Source organism: Pygoscelis adeliae, unplaced genomic scaffold, assembly GCF_000699105.1.
Source record: "Pygoscelis adeliae isolate BGI_AS28 unplaced genomic scaffold, ASM69910v1 Scaffold218, whole genome shotgun sequence".
Lineage (NCBI taxonomy): Eukaryota > Metazoa > Chordata > Aves > Sphenisciformes > Spheniscidae > Pygoscelis > Pygoscelis adeliae.
The window spans coordinates 1,991,143-2,011,874 of NW_008825433.1; the positions used below are offsets into that span (position 1 = coordinate 1,991,143).

Sequence of the window (20,732 nt, forward strand, 5' to 3'; positions counted from 1 at the left end):
CCTCTAAAAAATAATTTTAAACATACTAATAATTTAAAAAAAACCCACACCAAAACGCACACCCACACACATCACCTTTCCTCTTATAGTTGTATTTGGTATGTTTTGGGTTCCAGCCCCTGCCTCACTTCCAGGCTCAAGTCATGGTTTGCTGACAGAACACTAATGGAGGGAGAAAGCAACGCTAACAACAGCAGCCCAAGAATTTGAATGTCAGCATCTACTACGCTGACAGTGGTGAAATAAATCCAAAATCTCCTACCTTTTCCAAACTCACTCACTTCCCTCTATGCATGCAATCAGTTGGAGAAAACAGAGCGTTTCAGCATCTTTTTACTCAGTCATATTACATATAAATGCTTGCTATCTTACGCTATCTAGGGTGAAAGAGAATCAGACCCTATGACTTCAATTTGGGCAGCATTCTGAAAAGATCTAAGATGGCTTGGGGACAGACATCCTTTTATCGCACTCCAGTGTTTTGCAAATGTGGCTTGCTTATTACATATGTGTACCCTTGACATCTTGCTAAGTGCTCCTCCTGTCCTCTGCTAAGCACATACATAAAACTTTGAGGAACAAAAGGGATGCATTTTGTACTCACACAAAGACTGGGAACCAGACTGGACAAGTTGACATGCCGTGGTGCAAACATATGAAGCTGCTGAAGGCAGGATATGGCAGCTGCTTGAACAAGTGAGTCTGAATGGTCTTGTGTGATTGCACATCCCACCAAACAGGAAGAACGGATTGTTGAAATTGTAGCTCCGTTACCTAATGATGTAATATGATATCCTTAACACAGCAAAATTTCTGTATGACAACTGTAGACTTTAAACCTTTGAGAAACAAGAATTTTTAATGTTTCAAAGTTCACAGATTAACATGCAACTTTTCTGAATTCCTACCACAAATTAGTATCTACACAACTTCAAAAAAACACTAGAGAGTGTTTCAATATCTCTTTTTTAGCTCAGTTAAACAATGTCCAGTCCAAATGAAATTTTGGATCAATGATCTTCAGTCAGAAATATTTTGAGAATATCTTCCCAGGATATGAAATCAGTAAAATTATCTGAATTTAAATTTTGAAAGTCTCTTTCAGTCTATACATATGGGCAACATTTCATGCACCAAACCATTTCCTAAAATATCAGATTACACTTAAGCTACTATGCACGTATGCAGGTGATTTTAGTTAGTTCCATTAGATGAGTTGCACTGCTCTAACAGGACAAGCATTCAAAAGAACAGTATTTAATTTGAAAAATAATCCCATTCTGTATTTTAAGAATTAACCTGCAGCAGGTTTATAAAAAATCTTGAATTACAGAAAAAAGTAACCTGCAGAAGACATTCTACGTAAGTTGTTTATTTAAAAAGCTAATGACGCTCCAGATCAAAAGGTTAACACGCAGCAAGCAGATACACAAGTTCAATTAAACCATCTAGAAATTTTTCATAACTAGAAATTTAAGTCCAGTTATTTAGAGTTAAAATTTCACTAGTGGCTGGCTCTCTTGCACTGCATCAAAGACCATCCTGTAAATATTCCTAAAAATCCCAATTAGACAAAGGTACAAATCCATGTTTTTGCCATCTGAGACAGAATTTCAGATACAGTGTTTGGCATGACAAGATCTTATTCTCTAAAGTAAGGTACAGTGATCTAAGAGTATCAAGAATGAGTGGAAATGAGTTATAGTTCACAGTATTATCAATTACGTCAAACTTAAGCTCTTGCCATCAGTTAAAAATAAAATCAACACATGTTGAAAAAGCAGAGGAAAAATCTTGCCTCTTGCCCCACCCCTACACAAAAATATACATGGCAAAATATGCAGCAATGGTGTTTTTCATCGTTTACCTACCATGCAAATTTGCCATTAGCCAGAACACCACACATCACTGGAACTTCTTTATACAAATCTCAAACTGCAGTCAAAAAAGCCCCAAGCAGTCATAAGTAGGATCAGAAGTGAGGTTGCTTGCAGGACTGTAACTGAATTTGTCAACACCCGCCCCCGCCCCCCGCAACTGCAACAAACAAAAATTTATTTTCTTCTATTTAAGATTGCGATATATTATCTTTATACGTTAGATTTTTCATTTTCTCTTCAAATTCCCACTAACCTTGCAGCTCAGGCCCAACAGTAGTTATTATAGCTCCAAGACATCGGCCTAAGCATTGATGTACTTCCGTATGCGATGGTGGAACAGTTAAGAGCAGAGTAAGAACTAGAGAAAGCGTTGGCTCCACATATCCGCGGTACATTGGTCCACTAGAATCTACTATCAAGGCAAGTGAATGGAGAGACCAGGTCTATCAAAAAAACAAAGGAGTATTTTTCAGCAATACATTTAGGAAATTTAAACAATTAAAAGAGTTTTGTATGCAGACTGAGCCTAGTTCTGTATGTCCTTGTTTAAACATGTCTAGTTAGCTACTCTGACTCCAGAAGTGTTTCAGAGGTCTCAGAATCTCAAGCAATGTCCTGGGAGTTTAAATATCTCTAGCATACTCTAGCTGTCAGCAGTTTTGGGGATAATGGAGATGAAGATGACAAAGAATTTGAGCAAAAAATGGTTAAGCACTTTGAGGAAGAAAAATACAAACACAAACAACACACCCACCTAAAAAAAAAAAAAAAAGGAAAAAAGAAAAGTGACTCTTAAGACAGGAGAAAGAGAGAATCATTCCACTGTAAAACTGGATGTAGAGTCTGAAATGGGCAGTTGACAAAGTCCTTAGTGGGGAGTGCCTTTGACATTCCAGTAGAAACTGATTTTCCTGACAAGTTGAAAGGTTCCCACACATTTTGTAATTAATTTTCTTATTAGAGGGTGTAAGAGAAGAAAGCAATGCTGTTCACAGTCAGTGTGAGATGAGGAAAAAAATGGTAAAAGATCAACCTATTTCAGTTGCAAGATATGTAAATAACAAAAGAGCAAAATAATTTATTGTAATTGTCAAAGCAAGAAGTGGGTGAGGGGATAAACTTTTTGGTCACTGATGTTTCATAGGAAATAAATTCCCCTGACAGCATTAGCTATCTCTCCATAATATCCTACTAAATGATCTTATTTCAGCATTTTCTTCCATTAAATACATGATGCAGTTGCACTGAAAAGACTAAGTTAAAAGAATACTACGGTTACAAAGCTAGACTCTTAGGAATGAGCTGGAAAACCTGCCTTTAAAACTGCTCCTTTTTAATCTTCTCTGATGCAACCCAAAAACCATTAGCACTAGCAATCACATAACTACGTCTTTAGTCCTAACCACATGGTAGCATGTTTCAGCTTACCCTTTCATTCCTGCAAATTTCCATTACTCGTGTTCCCTTACACTTTCTGTGTATCCACACCAATCGAGTGAGGGATGAGGTTTAAAAGTTTAGCTTTTCACAGTGGCCTGATGTCATACTCTCAACGGAAAATAAGGTAAGTATGCAAGTTTCACCTGGGCTTCCCCTTCATACTTCACTTTTTTTTCATAAAGCAGTAACCCTTTCCATTTTGTTTTTTAAATGAATGGTACACAATTATATGCCTCAAAATTACTTACTCATACACGAAGTAAGTTACCTATGCAAACTGAACTTTGTCTTACCTTAAATAAACTAAGGAAATTTAAAAGAAACTTTAAATCGTATTTATAGATTATTATTTTTTAAACATTATCTCCAAACAAAACTAAGCTTGTTTTCCCAAGTGATAAACTTGATTTTTTTTTTTTTTATTGCCCTGAGGAAAAGAAATAAGAAGGTACTCTACTACATGTTTTATCAAGTTAACAATTTAAATGAAGGTGGAAGTATGATTCTGTATAGTTACTGGGGGCTTCAGCGTCTCAATCTGTGGGTATAAAGTGCCCCTCCTCATGGGTGGCACACAACTTCCTGCTGCTAAAGCATAATAGTCAGTCACTATTTCAGATAATCGTTTCCTTGCAGTAAACTTGTGAAAAGAATGACAAAAAATTACCTGTTATATCATGCAATTAACCATAATCTTTGAAGAACAATAATTACAGACAAGACACTTGCTTTTACTCAAAAAAGGTTTCTCCCCCCCCTTCTGAAGTAATTTTTTTATTCTAGTGCTTCGATAGATTTAATTGCTGGAGGAAAAAAAAAACCAAACCAGCACTTTTCCCTCAAATATTCAACTTCTTACTGTAAAGACTTCTTACTGGTCTATCTAACCCTCTCTTCTTTTTACAGCAGCAGCCACAAACAAATGCTAAAGGGAGAGTAAAGACAGACCAAGACACTGACCCCTCAAGTTTGTCCTGGGAGAGTAAGGACAGTACATTCTCCCAATTTTCAACTATTTTCAACTTAGGAAACTTTCTGAACTGTGCAGTGTTTATACATATTCAGCAACTCCAAAGGCATTGCTCTTTCAGCAGCATGTTTAGTCCCCTTTTTACTCTACCAGAAACTTTTAGCAGTCAAGTTGTCCTCCTGTGAGACTCCAGATGTCTATAGTCCACAGTGGATAGAAACCCCTAGCTGCCTTTGCCTTGTCTTGGACTTGGCTCCTACTGGTTCCCCTTCTATCCCCTAACTGCAGTTTAGCTTGCAACAGATTTTTGTTGTCATAATATAACCCCCCAAAGATGATGTACTGCCATACTGTGTTCACAGTATCACATATACGGAAATTACTTGGCAAAGAAAACCACTGCTCATCACCTGAGACTCCAGTAACTGATCACATGTTAACCATTAGCCAGTTATCAAAAACTTTAGTTTAGGCAGCTAAGGTACAACTAACACATTTTGCTTTACAATTACAGTTAGTTAGGAATATGCCCACAGTGAATTACTCTGGCTCAGCTGACAAGCAGACACTTGTCAGTCTGAATTAACGTGACCACTTGCAACTGCCTCCCTAACTAACAATAAGGTTACATTTTAATTGCAGTACATATTTGGGATTCTGTACTGTAAGAGTTTATAAGGAAAGTTCCGCTTTCTTCACACTCTCTGCCACATGCTACATCCATATGATTTGGCTTACATGTGACAATCTCTATTAAAGAACATCTGAACAAGTAATTTAATTTTTTATTTTAATCCTGAACATTTTAAAGTAGTTTTGTGGTGACTGTGTTTTTTACCTGGACTTCAGGAGAGGTTCCATCTTGTGCCAAAGCCAAGAGAATACTGACACTAGTTTTCAGATGCTGTCCAGAACCTATTCCACCAACATACCGATGGAGACAGCCCAGAGCCAAAGAATGGCCCGTTCTTGATACAACGTCTCGAGCAGATTTTAACCTATCAACATTTAAATAAAAGGAAATAATGTAATTCACTAAGTTTGTAACGAAGAACCCTTCAAGTACCATAACAGTGCAAATGACTAACAGAATTTTGCAGGCCACCTTACAAGATCTTGAGAAGGCTTAACAACAAAAGCAAAAACAATGTACTTAATCTATATTGCTATTATACTGAATTACATTTAAGGCAAGTGAAAAAAAGAGATATTTTAATAGTTATTTTCTTTCTTCCTGGTCAGAACTTGACATTTCAGATGAAGAAGAGTTTTGGAAGTGAAAGAATATAGGAAAAGCATCTAGTGTTTACCAATGTTTCACAGCAGACTAATTTAATAATCAGAAAAGTCACTGCTGGACCACTGCAGTGAAAAGGAATCGGGAATGGAAAAACAACAACACATTGAGAAATTACAAAGAAATCCACAGCTGTATCTTCCACTGCAAAGTCGACTGAATAACTTTTTAATACAGCTGTTTTCTCCTACAGCTGAATTCTATGACTTTTCCAATAAAGCTTTTTTTTTTAAAAAGAGTGTTTTATTAATGAAACTAAACCAGAATGAATAGCATTTTGAATTATCTAGTTGTATGAAGCAGTGACTTGAGTATTTTCCGCAATACTTCTGCTTCTGAATGCACATCACATATGTAACTTTTTAATTAAAACATTTTCAGGGGGTGGGGAAGAGAGAGAAAAAGAGGATACCCTAATTAGAAATTCAAGGAGAGACAGTAAAGATGATGTACTTTATTACAAGATGAAATGATTGGAAAAATTAAATTACCCAGAGGTAGGAGAGCTGGATTCTGGGAGAGCTGGACTGAGGCTATGTGCATGCAGCCTGGCCAGCCAAACATGGGCTGCAGCCCTGAGGTAGGTGCATTCTGATTCACAGATAGGCTGATGTCTTAAATTTGAGCCAAAAATTGGGAAACATGTTGTCTTGTTCTATCTACCAGACATCCTTCTAAAGACCTGAGATTAACAACAGAATATGCAAAAAAAATATGGGCCAGTAGGTAAGTTAAATCAATATGTAAAGAGGATGTTTTGATGAAACAGAACCACTATCACACAATTCATATTACAGACATACTTCGTGTAAGCTGTGTTTATCTATCTGAAGCAGTTTAGTCACCTCCAAGAAACTCATCAAAAACTATTCATTGGTATCATTTCAGATTCCAAGTAGTTTAACAACTCAGCTTTTATTCCTGGAAGAATCACGTGAAATAAATAAAAAAGAGAAGACTACTTGAAGGTTTGTCAGATCTACATAATCACAGCAATCAAGCATGAAGAGAAGAAAATAATCAATATGGTATTTAGTAGAGGAATCTTCCAAACTATGTTAAATTATATTTTTATTTCATTTTCTGAATGAAAACCAACTTACTTATCAAAACTGTATTGAGCCATTCTAGCGATGAAAGAGGCTTCTCCAACCACTTGAGCCATTCTGCCAAGAGCTTCACCTGCTGCACATCTCAAAATAGGGTTAGGATTATCAAGGGCACCCATTACCAGCGTCAGAGCAGATTTGCGGACTTCTTCTGGTCCTAACGTGCTTTTATTCTCAGCTAAACCCTACATGAAAAAAATATGAAAAAACCATTCCAAAGCACGGGAGAAAGGGAAGATATAAGAGCAATTTTACTATATTTGAGATCTTCAATTAAAAATGATGCATTTTTACTTTTTTTTTAATTTGTGGTCATTTATCCTAAAATATCCTGGTTGAAAATATTTAAAACTCAAAATCAACAACATAGTCTTATGTTTGCCAACACTCTACCTATTTCACATACAGGAAGACCTGTTGCACCAGTCCCTTTTATCAAATGCATTGCAGTGCTACATGCGCCCTAGTGCTACTGAATCTGAGCTAGCTTTACACAGGATATCCCAGAAAAAAAAAAAAAGAGAAGATTTAAAAATCTAACTGCAACATCTCTTGCTGTCAGACAGGAAAACCACAGCTCAGTTATGTTTCTGCAAGAATTGCTTAAATCAAAGACATCTTAGGTACATGAAAATACTTTTTTTCTTAATAATCACATCTTTGCAAACATTTATACAGCCTGTTATATGAACATTCTACAGAACAATAACACCACACACTGATTCTGCAGCTTCTTTTGTTCCCATATTTCATTAATAGTACATCACCTTTCACTACAACTTTCAAGAAGTCTTTTACTTTGTGAAAAATAATTAAACACATGTAAAGTACAAACACTGCATGTATTATAGAGGAAGAAGTTAATGGCTCTACCACAGATTCTCATTTTCTGTTCCAAAATCCCCATTTCAGCTCAATTTTGACAATTTTTTGGCCATTTGGTATGGCATGGGAAATTTCAGGCATCTGTCTCAGAATCTACTTTTCAACTTGTAGCAACATGGATCACATTTCTAAGAACAAAGCAAGGAAGAGAGATGCTGTTTTGCCAATGTATTTTGCCCATCAACCAAGGACATGGAGCCCCGGTAACAATTAGCTTAAACTAGGCAGACATTTTTTGTATGGCAAAAGTCAGACAAAAAGAAACTCATGCAATCTTTAATTACAGGCTGGCACTTCTATGAGGGTGGCTTCCTCAGTGCACAGGACTTAGTCGCTCTGAAGATGAACAAGGATGACAATGACAGATGTTGTCCAACAGACTCATGAACTGGAAACTATATAAAACAGCATTAGGAAAAAACTATAAATGCCTTAAGAAATTTGACTAGTCAAAAGAAAATCCTACACTCTAAGACACTGTTCCACAAAGCTTTGAGGCAATGCAAGTCACTGAAACCAAGCATTTCTCAGGAATATTATTTGTGACTTGCTTTCTAGCTTCCTGAGTTGATAGCATGAGGTTGGATTTCCAAGTGTAGATAGAGAACACAGAGCTGTAACTGAAGTCAGTGGTACTGGACATAAGCATCTAGAATTCTATGCAATATTAGGGAGTCTTAAGAAGAAAAAATTAAGACATCCAAAATGGAAACCCAAATCTATTTTTGTTTTTATTTCCATGAGCCTCATCTGCACAATACTTTATGACATGAGGGTTTTTTTTGAGTATACATGACAAAGTACTTAAATCCATGAGTACAGTGCAAATAAAACTACAGGACTGATAAAGGGGGGGGGGAGGGGAGACAATCTGAATACTATAGAATGCTGACTACAGGAGCCTTATCTGTTCTCTGTACTGATACATGGAGGCAAGAGCTCACGCTAATATCTGAAAAAAATTCAATTTTGGTATTTTCAAACTTTTGAATGTCTAAGTGGTAACTTTAGTAACGTTCTTCTAACAGCCTTTTGTATTGAATACCAATCGATGAATCAAACTGCGGAACTTTGGCATCCCTTAAAAGTTTACAAGTTTTACCTTCAAGGCACTAAGAACAGCAGTAAAGATATTGAGCTGCACAGCTTGCTGGCGAACACCTTTAGCCTGCTTGACACATTCAGCAAAGTGATCCAACATCTGTAATCTAAAACAAAGGAAAGAACATAATTTAAGTGATATTCTTTCAAATTACAAACTAAAACACAGCTGGTAAAAAACCACACAAAACAAAAGGGCCTTTTAAGTTCAGTCACAGAATTTATGCTTCAGGGGCTACAGAAGATATTCACTTTAGGTAGAACGGGTAGAGCTATTGTGAACGTCCCTTTGCTGGTTCTTCTAGCTCATCCACAAGTGTTTACTATTCCTTTTGAAGAAAACACCACCAAGAGGAAGTGAGTCATCAGATACATTTGGCTGTATAACTAGAAAGCTATGAGGACAAGAGTGGAAAAATGCTGCCCCTCCATTACCATTCAAAATAGCGTTACCCTCCATATTCCTATTATTGTTCCTATTGTTTTCCCCATTTAACCTCTATTTTCCCCCCATTTAATCATGCCAGAAAGTGTTACTGGGAGGAGGAGTACTCCCTAGAAGATATCAAGAATAGAAGTATAATGAATAATCTGCATTCTTAACTATTTGGCAGTTCCCCAGCCGAATCTTTCCATAGCTAACAACAGATATAGGTCAAGTTGAATTACTGCAAGCTGGCCTCAAGTCTATCCTGCGCTTACTGCAAAATGAGACTGACTGCTAGGAAAAAACTGTTCCCATCAGGATTGCACTGAAGGATAATTTTACTTTGAAATGCGTCTTCGAGCTGCTTTCACTCTGTGCTCAGTGATGAATTAGCTAAACTGAATGACAAAAGTAGTCCTGACAACTCATAACTCTGCAAAGGTAATGTGGAACGCAAAGGAAAACAAGCTGAATTCCATTCCCTCTTTTTCATCACGCAGAAAAGCATCTGTTGAGTATAAATCAAATGGTCTTACTCACGGAAGCCAAATGTAATTCAATGGATGCCACCGCTGTTTTCAAGGCTGAAGTCAATTGCAATGGATACTTTTGCAGGAAATTTTGGTTGCAGAGATACTACTACTGTTAAATGCAGTAAGAGGAGAGAAGAATCTAGTCTCCACCTCTGAACCCTAATCTTCAAAACTGATAAAACCAAGGAAACCACCTTATTTATAAACTGAGCAGACATATTCTGGAATCCTGAGACACAATGAACACCAAATAATGAACTCTGAATTCAAAGACAGTTGATATCAAAGTAGATACTTATTTCAAGAAAAAAAAGTCAAAACATAATACTATCCAGAGAACAAGGCATTAGATTCTGAAATTGAACAGATGTAAACTGACCTATGTTTGTAAGAGACATGAGGAAAGACCACACCAAAGAGAGCCACAGATGCATCGATGACAGATACTCCTAAAGGAAGGGGACCAGGTACAGCTTCACCAGCAGGGATGCGCAAATAAATAGAAGATGGATCATGCTCCAAAGCACCACTTCCAGACGCACTGTTCGGCTGAAGCTGCAAAATGGCACATAATAGGAATACCTCTCAATATACCTTCACACATAAAATTTGGAACTACAGATAACCAAAACACGTATGCAGTAGCTTAGAACAACAAAATAGCTTACAAACACCTGAATGCAACCGCAGTGTCCCCATGCATACGCACACTAGCATTTACAAGGCCAGCTAAATCCCGGATGGTCGAAGCAGTTAACAGCTGGATAAACGCACAAACTATCACTCCTGGTATTAAGAGATGGAAATTAGAGAAAAGCAGATTAATTCTGGTACTAATAGTAGCTTCTGAATCACTGACTACAAAGTGACATTTCAGAAAAAAAGTTATTCATTCACTCTGTTTGAGCACTGAGTTACAATACAGTATATTAAATGATCAGTTTTGGCTGTAATGATTCACAAGATTTAGAAACAGTACTAAAATTACTAACATTCCTATCATCATGAAAATACTTCCTAACCATCATTCTTTCAGGAAACACAATTAAACAGTCATCTATTTTCTCTGAAGAAAAGCTTAGGAAAATAAGTTGTTAATTATTTAATCATGAAACAAAATTAGAGTCTAGGAGCTCTGTATTCTTCTATAAAAGGTCAGGAAACAGAGCAAACATTTGTTGAGTCCTCCATATCACTAAAAAATAAAATGTGAGCAAGCACAAGAGAATTCTGTGATGCACTACAGGGCTTCAGTTACCAACAATGACACTGTTTTACAGGTTAGAGGTAAAAAAAAAAAGGGTGGGGGTGGAAGGAGCATCCCAGAAAGCTCTGTGGATTGAAGGCTGCCCTGGAAGTCTACTATGTCCACCACAACAAACAAGGGAGGTTTATAAAACCCTTTTTCTGCTTTGATATGCTGATCTGTTCTCGGAAACAGTTTCCCCTTGGTTCCTCACACTTGGTATCAGTCTTGGCTTTTGGATCTGCTCAATCAAGACAGCTGCCTTCTGAGAAACCTTGCCATTATTAGATAGGCTGTGGCAGAAGAGGCATCTTCAGCTCCCCCCTTCTTCTTACGCCAAGAAATTTCTGAGAAGCTGAGTTACAAAGTTTATGATGGCACAGTTCAGCAAATGCTTCAGAACAGTTAGTTGTCTAGGGAATACAGTTCACTGAAAAATCAAAAATCAGAGCAGAATTATGAAGACAGAGATAGGTTGGTGGGTATACCCAGAGGGACAAACATTTTTTCTCCATGTCATTAAATCCTGAAATATATGAGGGTAAAAGGCTTGAAAAGAGGTGGCTAGCCCCTTCCTAGTCATCACAGATTAGGAAAGCAAAGAGAAGGCTATTACCAGATAGTTTCCTAGACCATTTAACATTAACAAATTGTTCCCTATGCTACATTCCTTCTCCAAGGGCGATATGAAAAATGGTAACTGGATCAACATCACCAGTTGATCTGAAAAATTTTATTAAGAGAGACCCCATAGCAATACTTGCATCCTTTTTTTAAATTTTTAATTCCTATGTTTCAAATACTCACTTTTTTAGAAGTGCAGTAAATTCCTTATAATGCCAACAAAATTGTGTCAACACTTCCAAATGAAATGTAAGATTTCATACTACACCAATAAAACCAGTTAAATCTTGTTTTGCTGTAACACCATTTGCAATACTGATATTTTGACAGAAGTTTCATTATAAAACATGTTAAGTGGAACCTACGTTTCTCTCCTGTTTCAAAACAATATATAAGAGAACAACTGCTAAACTAAGAAGATCGGGTGGGGTGGGGAGTGTTGGGGGTTTTTTTAAAGAAATTAGGTTAGTTCACTAACCACAACCATGAGTAGCGTTATGCAATTTATATCTCAGCTGTAGGCAGTTTTTGATCAAAATGGTACACTGTAGATGGAAGGAGTTACATCTAACGAACCTCTGAAATAAGACTAAAAACAAAGCATGAAGCTTCAGTTTTAGAAGGCTTCCCCCACACACATATCACACAGACAGTGCAGATAATTCATTATTCTTCTAGTTTTTTATTACCTGGTCTTCAATTGACTTATGATCCGTTTCCTGCAGCCAAGAGCCAAGAAGAACACTATCATCATAGTGACAAAGAGACCTTAGGAGTGATGTGGTTGTATTAGCAGAGTTGTCTGTCAAAGTAAATTCTGCTACCAACTCTCGAAGAAGCGCATTAAATGATCCTAAAAGGACGGACATTAAAAAGAGTCACTGCTGCTTCTTATCCAAAACATTTCAGCTAGTGATCAGAAGTTACAAATCAAAGCATGTACTATTACGTCGATTTTGCAGGTAGCAAACAGACAGAGAAGTAAACCTGACAAGACTACAGTTGAGAGCAAGGCTTCAAACAGAACCCTGAGCTCCCAGTTCCCAAATCAATATTCTAAACAACAGACTGGGTCATGCCTTCCAGGATGACAATCCAGATTTTGCAAAAATTTGCTTACCCACACGACCATGTAAATTTAATGAATTAACAAAACCAAACACACAAAACCCAAAAAGCTAATCTGTCACATCATGTGACAGTGCCTGGCAATTTAATAATAATAGCATAAATCTAATAGATCAAATCAGATCAAAAAACAAACAAACAAAAAACCAGAAACCAAAACTAAATCTTCATTCTCACATCTGCCCTTTGAGTATACTAAGAAATAATGTTCTCTATCTTTTAAGTAACAATTACATAAAACACCTAAATTGCATTTCAGAACATGATCTCCATACCTCTCAATCCTATAAACGGGACCACAACTTTTATACTCTAAGTATTATTCTAATATTTTGCAATATTCATACTCTGTAGTTATACTGTCAAGATGACATAAAGAAGATGAGGAATACAGTACAAGACTCTTGGAGATTCCTAGTATTCTATTTTGAATCTTATATCTGGTTCAAATGCAAGCACCAAAAGGAGAAAGTAGAATTTTTACTTTAATAAAAATCGTTAAAAATTTATGTACCTTCATATGTCTTCGGAGGTAATAAAGCCAATATATCATAAAGTCTTAAACGGACCATAGCTGCACTAGCTTTGAGATGAGCTCCATGGGCTTTAATTACTGATGGAATGCTATAGAATCAAAAGAGAAAGAGGGACAACCAGAAACATTGCAGTTACTGAACAGAGTATTTTCAGATTTCTTTTCACAAGATACATCTCTAGCCCAGACAAGAAAACAGTGTTCAGAGAACTACTCTGAGCAACATTACTCAATTATCAGTACATTTTCAGAGGTAATTGTACAGAGCAAGCTTTTTTTTTTTTTTAAGAAAAAGAGCACACACTGCTGTAAATCAGAGACATGTACCTCCTCAGAAGAAACTCCTATTTTAATCGGGGAGAGGAGAAACCAAACCACAAAACCCAACCCAAAACTGTGTTTTTTCCTTTATTCTGTGAAGTGTTTAAAGTCTTTTCATTAGTACATTTCATAAGAGGAGAGTTTATTGATTAACATCTAGTATACCAGTATCTTAGTTTTCTCATTTCTTGCACAAGGATAAGCAAGCCATGAATTCAAAAGCTCACTGAACTGGAAATCCAAAACACAGTTAACAAAACTTATCACGGTAGGCCCTTCAGCACAGGCTATGCAATAATATACTTTTACAAAGCTAATGACCATAAACGCAATGCTAATAAAAGTTTTTTTCAACATGGACAAGCAGTGACAACACAGTACTAGGTCAGAGTATGAATTAAAACAAATTAGTTCTAGCATTTCAGGTCTGGGAAAAGACACAAGTGAATAAAGAGCAAAAACTGCCTACTTACTGCGACATCATTGTCATGGCACATTCTATGGGTGTCATCAATTTCCTGATCACATCCTCAGTAAGGAGCTCAGGACAGTGAGCAACAAAACTTCTCATAGCTAATAACAAAATAGTTTAAATTGTATTTGTTTGTTTTAGTAAAATTTTAAAGCATGAGCAAGATACAGATCCTACAAGAATATCAAAACAGCAGCAAATAAAAATGTTTATTCAAAGACTGTGTGACATGTTCATAAAACTATATGCCAAAACCAGGTCACACTGATGAAAATCTGACACATCTTATTCATTCTCAAAGAAAGCAGGGAAGTTATGAGAGTTCTCTCTATAATACTTGGGATCATGTTTTGGTTTACTGCTCACTTGTAATCTTGAACTTTGAAATTCTTACCGCACAGAGCTCCAGCGCGGCCTTCCAGCGTTACTTGCCAGGTAAAAGAATCTCCTCTCGCCTTCTCTGCTTCCAACTCCTTCAGAGAACGTGGAAATACGTTTCGCCATAGCAGCAACATCTTAGGCAGATGATACCGAACAACAGAAGGACCTATGCAAAAAAATAAAGTGATAGTATAATAAAAACTTGTATTTAACTAAGTGTGAAAAATTTGCCATGAAGGCTTTTGCTCTTCAAGCTATTTTTCTCTTATTTCACTTCTCTTACTTTTCTCCCTATTTGAACAACAAAAAACAAAGGAAATTCTTTCTTTCTCATTTCTAGGTTGGAAGTGTGGCAAATAAATAGTATAGGTAAGTCTGTTTGTTGATATCAGTACTAAAAATAGGAAACAGGCAATTCTATACATTGTCATGTAATATGTAACCACTGCCAACTGTCTTTTTACTATGTTTTTATTCTGACTTCTGATTTTTTTTATATTACTATTTTGAAGGCAAGTTCTTTAGCCTTGTTAGCAAGCTCTTCAGCCAAGTTACAATAGTAACTTGTTCATAAAATGAGTAGAAAAATAACTGACAGTTACCGATCATATAACTAGTTTAACAGTCAAGTTTAAAGAAAACTTCTGAAAAAGCTCCAGAAGATCCAGTGCAAGTGCATTAAAAATATATTGGAGGACAACCAAAATAGGGCTACACTGTTAGAAAACCATGACAATAAGCTGGCAAAAAAAAGAGACAATTTAGAGAAGCAAGATGAAACACAAAATGGTATTTGCTGAGAGATCAAAATACTACAGAATCCATCAGTATTGCAATCAATACCGTATTTTCCAGTATAAAAAACCCCAAACAAAAAAACCGCTATTGCTGCAAAAGCCAAGAGTAACCTCTCAAAATAGAGCTTCTGATATTTCTGTGATGGCAGATATGAACGTGAGGCTGGCTTTTTTAAAAGACAACTGAATGGCTTTTAAACTGAAAACACTTCTAATCAGTACGGTTGCTTATCCAGAGGCACATGTGCAACTTGTTGGAATGCTCATTACATTTTATTTACAGTCCATTTTTTCTGCACCACAGTATTAAGGAAGGAAGACTACAGGCAATTTTGCCCTTTTCATAGAATGACTAAAGGCTGGGTTTCTAAAAGCACAGCAGAATTTTTTTTTAGGTATGACACCTTCTAGTATCCTTCAGCTTACATAACACTAATATTTCACTTCTCCCCAGCATAAACAACACTGCTGAAATAAATGCACTAACACTCTGTTTCCCTTGGTATAAATACTCCTGTGCTAGATACTGGACTGATTATATGTAGAGACCATTTGCCACAGTGGATAATCAGAAATGTTGGACAAGCATTAAAATAAAACAAAAAGCAACTGTTTTTACAAACCTAAAGTCATAAGTGCTCCAAGTAAAAGCCATCCAGCTTGAGTCCGCTGCAAGGAGAGTCTGCTGTTTTGTGCAGCAGTTCGTAACAGATCCTCAGCAATACTGACCACCATCTGCACCAGTGACAAAAACCATGGATTTTAAAAATATAAATTAAGCCACTGCAAGCTACTGCTACACATCCACCCTTACAGACTACATATAAAGATGTTCTCAAATCAATTAAATTGACCTTGCATAAAGAATGAATGCAGATTACATTTCATGTAATGCATTTCATGCAGATGAGCAGTGTTTTGCATATGACAATACAGATATTAATAAATAATTGCTGAAGACAACATTACTATGCCAAACAAGAATGCAAATTTGAAAGAGAGATGGGGGGAAAAAGCTGGTAAATATTGCAACTGAAATACTACAAACACATGCTCTGGCCATTGCTCTCTTGCTAGGCATAAGTTCAGTTTCAATAATGCTTTAACTCGTTACTATGTCACACATTTTGCAAAGCTATTACTTCTAGATAAAAAAGTATCTTTTAGTACACTCACAGATGAAACACTCATCATCTCACCTTTCCTTTGGCATGAGGAATACCTAAGGGACACTGATGCACACCACCTAACAAAGCAGCCATTGCAAAACTGTAGCCACTAACAGCTTCAGGGGAGGTCTTCAGATTGTTGAGTCTTTCTGCACATCTATCTAAAAATGGGGTCAACTGAAAAGGCAATGCCACAGCTACACACCGCAAGCACCATGCGGCAGCAAGTCGAGCAGCCATGCTGGGATGAAGAAGAACTGAAGTTACTGTCTCCAACAGACCTACAGAAAAGAGAGTTTACAGTCTTAAAGTTATGACGTGCTTTTTAATATATGTAGACAAGTAAACTGAATCAATACTAGACAGGCAACACGAAAGTTAAGAAAGTCAGAATTAAAGTACTTGAATTTTATGACTCTGCCTTTTTAAGGAAGGATCGAAGTATTGTTAGCATTATGCTGCTCCACATCAGGTTTTACCAGCAAAGCTGGAGCTGCCAGAACCGTAACACTGACTTCTACTACTTGAACAACTGAAAAGAGGCAGTAACCCTATATAAGGGAACAGGCACTGGATGAGATGATTTCTACAATCTGCCCATCTTCTACACAGATTGCCAATAACAGAGCAACACTAAGACTGATCTTTGGTTTTGCTTCACATTGTAGACAAGCACATGCTACAATGTCACTGACCGCTGTACTCTGCTTTTGGCACAGTGCTGTCTCCCCTGCACCAAGTTACCATCCTTCTACACTTTCCAAACTTCCATGCCTAGCTAATCGCACTTTGTAACTGTGAGCTCTTCAGTCCAACCTGTCTCCATACTAACACCTTCCTTAGTCCAGATCTCTAACATTGGAAACTCCTACTTCAAAGCCCCCACTGCTGCCTTATCTCTTGCTTTCTCTGTAGCTAGTGAACAACTTCTACCTGCTTACTTCACAGCAGATAGCAGAAGTAACACTGAGATACAGTCCCCTCTGTTCTTATGGGGCACAGCAGCCAGAAGGAATAAATACGAGCACTATCTTCCCCACCCCATAGTTGGAGCAAAATCAGTATGAGAAGACTGTCATATGCACCAAGACATCAATCTACGTAATGAAATGTCTAAAGGAGCTTGCACTTCAATTGGAAAACACACAGGCATCCACAAACTGAAAAAAATTAAAACTGCAACACTGCAGTATAAATGTGGATTCAGATGGTAAAACAGACAAAAAGAAAATCCCACACAAACCCTAGTCAACTTAAGCCAAATAACTAGCTTTTTAAAATGGGACTATCTACAGCTTCATCTCAACAAAATACTCTTAACCTCCCCACAGAAATTTAATATCTGAAGGCAATATAGCTTTCCAGGAACAAGTATTTCAGATGTTATACAGAAAAACAATGTATTTCCTATAAAACCATTAATCGGAAACAAATCAATGCTAAAAATCACAACTTGAGAACTTTACTCACCCTAAAAAAGAGCTTCAGGCAGACTTCAATCAAAATAGTTGCTTAATACTTTGTCAAACTTGAACTACAGTTAGGGTACTAAAGAAGCTGGACAAACATAGTTACCTGGAGTACTACAGGGAGTGCCAGTTTCATCAATTTATTTTTACATACTAATTTATTATTTAACTAGATTTAATGCTATTTCATATTCATTGCTCAAATGTCTCATTTAATCTATTTAAATTTATTTGCATACCAATAGAGGGTTCTTGAATAAGAGGAGATGCAGTGGCATTCAGACTCTGAACCAGACTACCCAGTTCCTGGAGGGCACACACCATTACATGCTGGCTTGCAGCTACATCAGCAGCTCCTGATTTATTTTCACTGTTAGCATCATTCACTACAGCTTCTGCAGAAAAGAAAACAAAAGTATCTTGCTTAACTACCATTTGAATCACACCTGAACATATACAGGATAGAAAGGGACAGTTTAGTTTTGACATCAACCCTGTATTAAAACAAAACCTCAAGTTTGGTCATAGTGTGAACTCGCAAAGCAAACACATTCTGAAGAGACGTAGTTTTACAGCTATCAGCCAAACACAATCATCCAAAGACCATGAAAAACAGATGCCCAGCAGTTACTATGGATGGCAGCGCACTAAGAGGTAGAATTAATAACATAACACAGAAAAAGCAAGTATACACATATACAGCATATGTGTAGTTATCTATACACAGTAACTAAAAATATAATCCTGACATATCTAGGTTCTGCATACAAATTTGCATGCATATATATGTAATAAAACTAAAAAAACAAACCAGACCTTTAGTAAATAATTAATCACAACCTCTAATCATCTTAAAGTTATTCAATTAAGTTCCTAGATCCCACTGCAGGCTCTTTCTCCTACACAATATCCCAGAAGCAGCAACTGTCACTTCGAAAGAAAAGGGACTTTATATCAGCTTAATGTTTGTATGTCTACTACAGTACAAATTTAGAAAATCGTCCCCCTTATATGAAGGGAAGCAATCATTACCAATTAAAAATCCTTCCAATTTATCATCAAATTCATCAGAAATGTTCAAAAAAATGAAAACAGTTCTCCGATCATCCAAATACATAATGGAATTTCCTGCAACTTTACAAGGTGGCAGGAGGAGGAATTTCTGCAACTGTTGCGTCTCAGAAATAGCATTTCCAATAGACTTATTTTCCTGGAAGTAATGCTTATTGTAATCAGAACCCCTTTAAGGTTCCATATCTACCCTATCAAAAAAGTTATGAGAAGAACCTGCAAAAGTTTCAAAATCAATTCCATTTCCATACTTTAAACATTACTTTAAACTCAAATTAGATGGCAGCAGAAAAGGAGAAGAAACAGATGTTTGGTAAATGCATTGTTGTGCAATTCCAGTTTACTTTCTCAATCTCCAGCTCGAATTAACTCATTTCATAAGAAACAAATGCCAACACAGTTTTGTCAGTCCTCTTAGTGATTACATATTCTGCAAAGTTCTGCAAAGGGGCCACATTTACCTTCTTTAACTCCAGTCTTCAGAGTACATCTTTATTTGTCACCCGTAAAATCCAGTTGGATACCAGTATGGATATTAGCGGGGGATACACAAGGACCTACAAGATCCTGATCTACAGGATCTTCCACACTGGTAATAAAGAACTCTGCGCAACTTTCAATACAACCTAACCCAAGACAGATTACAAATGCACACTTTTTTCCCCACTTCCATTCTAAGCAAATGCAATGTCAAAAGCCATCACAGGATAACAAGCCAGTTTTACACAATCACTTTTCAAGTAGAACTTACATTTTGGATATCATATTTCAAACAGAAAGCAGCTGAATTATCTTTTACCATAACAACAAAATTACTCCTCACAGCAGAAGAAAGCTGAAAAATGGCGGACCCAGTATAATGACAGTAACTTTCAATTGCTCTCAAATAAAGAAAAATTATTCTCACCCACTGCCTTCATTTGTTTACCAATGGCTTGACATATATCTTTGGCAGCTGCAATCTGTGCTTTCTCTCCGAGCAAGCTGCCCACAGTTGCTCTCAGGATAAAGGACACGCATCTTCGAGAGTAAACAGCGTCCACGTGGGTCTGAGTTGCACGAGGATGGGAGACCAGATCAAGTACATGCGACAAAAACGTAGCAAAGTTGCGCTCCAACCACTGACCTCCTAATGTCGTAACAAAGACAACGTAGGCCTGCAAATTCAGAAGTTACATACAGATCCAATTAAAACAGAATCAAAAGATTATATTCAGTCACCGGAGACTAAAGACTACAGTTATACTCATGCATAATGCAGTACAGTAGCAACACCAGTTAGTACTAAGCAACCCTAATGAGGCTAAGCAGGATGAATCAATCCATTAGCCAGGTCTTTGTCATTGAAGCTAAACTGCTTCCAGTGCCAAGAGTAGCTCCTGTACTGCTACATATACTGTGAAGCGCAAAATACTCTTTGGATGACAGTAAGAAAACCCAGTCCATTGCTCTAAATGTGCCTCTTTTTAAAAATTTTAAGAACATAATGTCAATAACAGCAGCAACATGAACGTGTTCTAATTCACAATGAAGACTGGGCATTTTCGCCAAGTTCACCTGAAAAAGGCTGAGAAAAATAAAAGGGTTTCACAGAATACCCTACGATCAAAAAAATCTGGATTCTGGCAAGTTACTGCAGCATATTGAAATGTGTGTCAGAGTGAGAATGCCTGAATTTGAGGAGATGCTGCTGCCACCTTTCTCTATCAGAGAAGTGGAGCTTCTACATTCAGCAGATTTCACCTACTCAAGACAGACGTATGGAGAGAAGGAACACAGTTTAACAAATCAGGGCTGCAAACTTTACCCAGCAGCTGAAAAGAGAGCCAGCACACACAAAAGGACAACAGTGTGTCCTCTCTAAAAAGAAATAAAAT

At 37.0% G+C, this 20,732-nt stretch overlaps 1 protein-coding gene across 1 annotated transcript in view; it reads right to left on the reverse strand.

Annotated features, from left to right (window-relative positions):
* Nucleotides 1–20,732, reverse strand: part of HEATR5B (HEAT repeat containing 5B) — a 59,523-nt gene that overhangs the window by 33,416 nt on the left and 5,375 nt on the right. The window contains exons 7-20 of the mRNA XM_009331039.1: nucleotides 19,763–20,012; nucleotides 18,024–18,179; nucleotides 16,346–16,596; nucleotides 15,770–15,881; nucleotides 14,363–14,515; nucleotides 13,970–14,069; nucleotides 13,155–13,264; nucleotides 12,202–12,365; nucleotides 10,022–10,197; nucleotides 8,684–8,789; nucleotides 6,691–6,881; nucleotides 5,129–5,288; nucleotides 2,134–2,323; nucleotides 605–774 (exon numbers count right to left, since the gene is read on the reverse strand). Of these exons, the coding sequence (XP_009329314.1) occupies nucleotides 605–774; nucleotides 2,134–2,323; nucleotides 5,129–5,288; nucleotides 6,691–6,881; nucleotides 8,684–8,789; nucleotides 10,022–10,197; nucleotides 12,202–12,365; nucleotides 13,155–13,264; nucleotides 13,970–14,069; nucleotides 14,363–14,515; nucleotides 15,770–15,881; nucleotides 16,346–16,596; nucleotides 18,024–18,179; nucleotides 19,763–20,012 (2,289 nt within the window). The remainder of the gene's footprint in view (nucleotides 1–604; nucleotides 775–2,133; nucleotides 2,324–5,128; nucleotides 5,289–6,690; nucleotides 6,882–8,683; nucleotides 8,790–10,021; nucleotides 10,198–12,201; nucleotides 12,366–13,154; nucleotides 13,265–13,969; nucleotides 14,070–14,362; nucleotides 14,516–15,769; nucleotides 15,882–16,345; nucleotides 16,597–18,023; nucleotides 18,180–19,762; nucleotides 20,013–20,732) is intronic.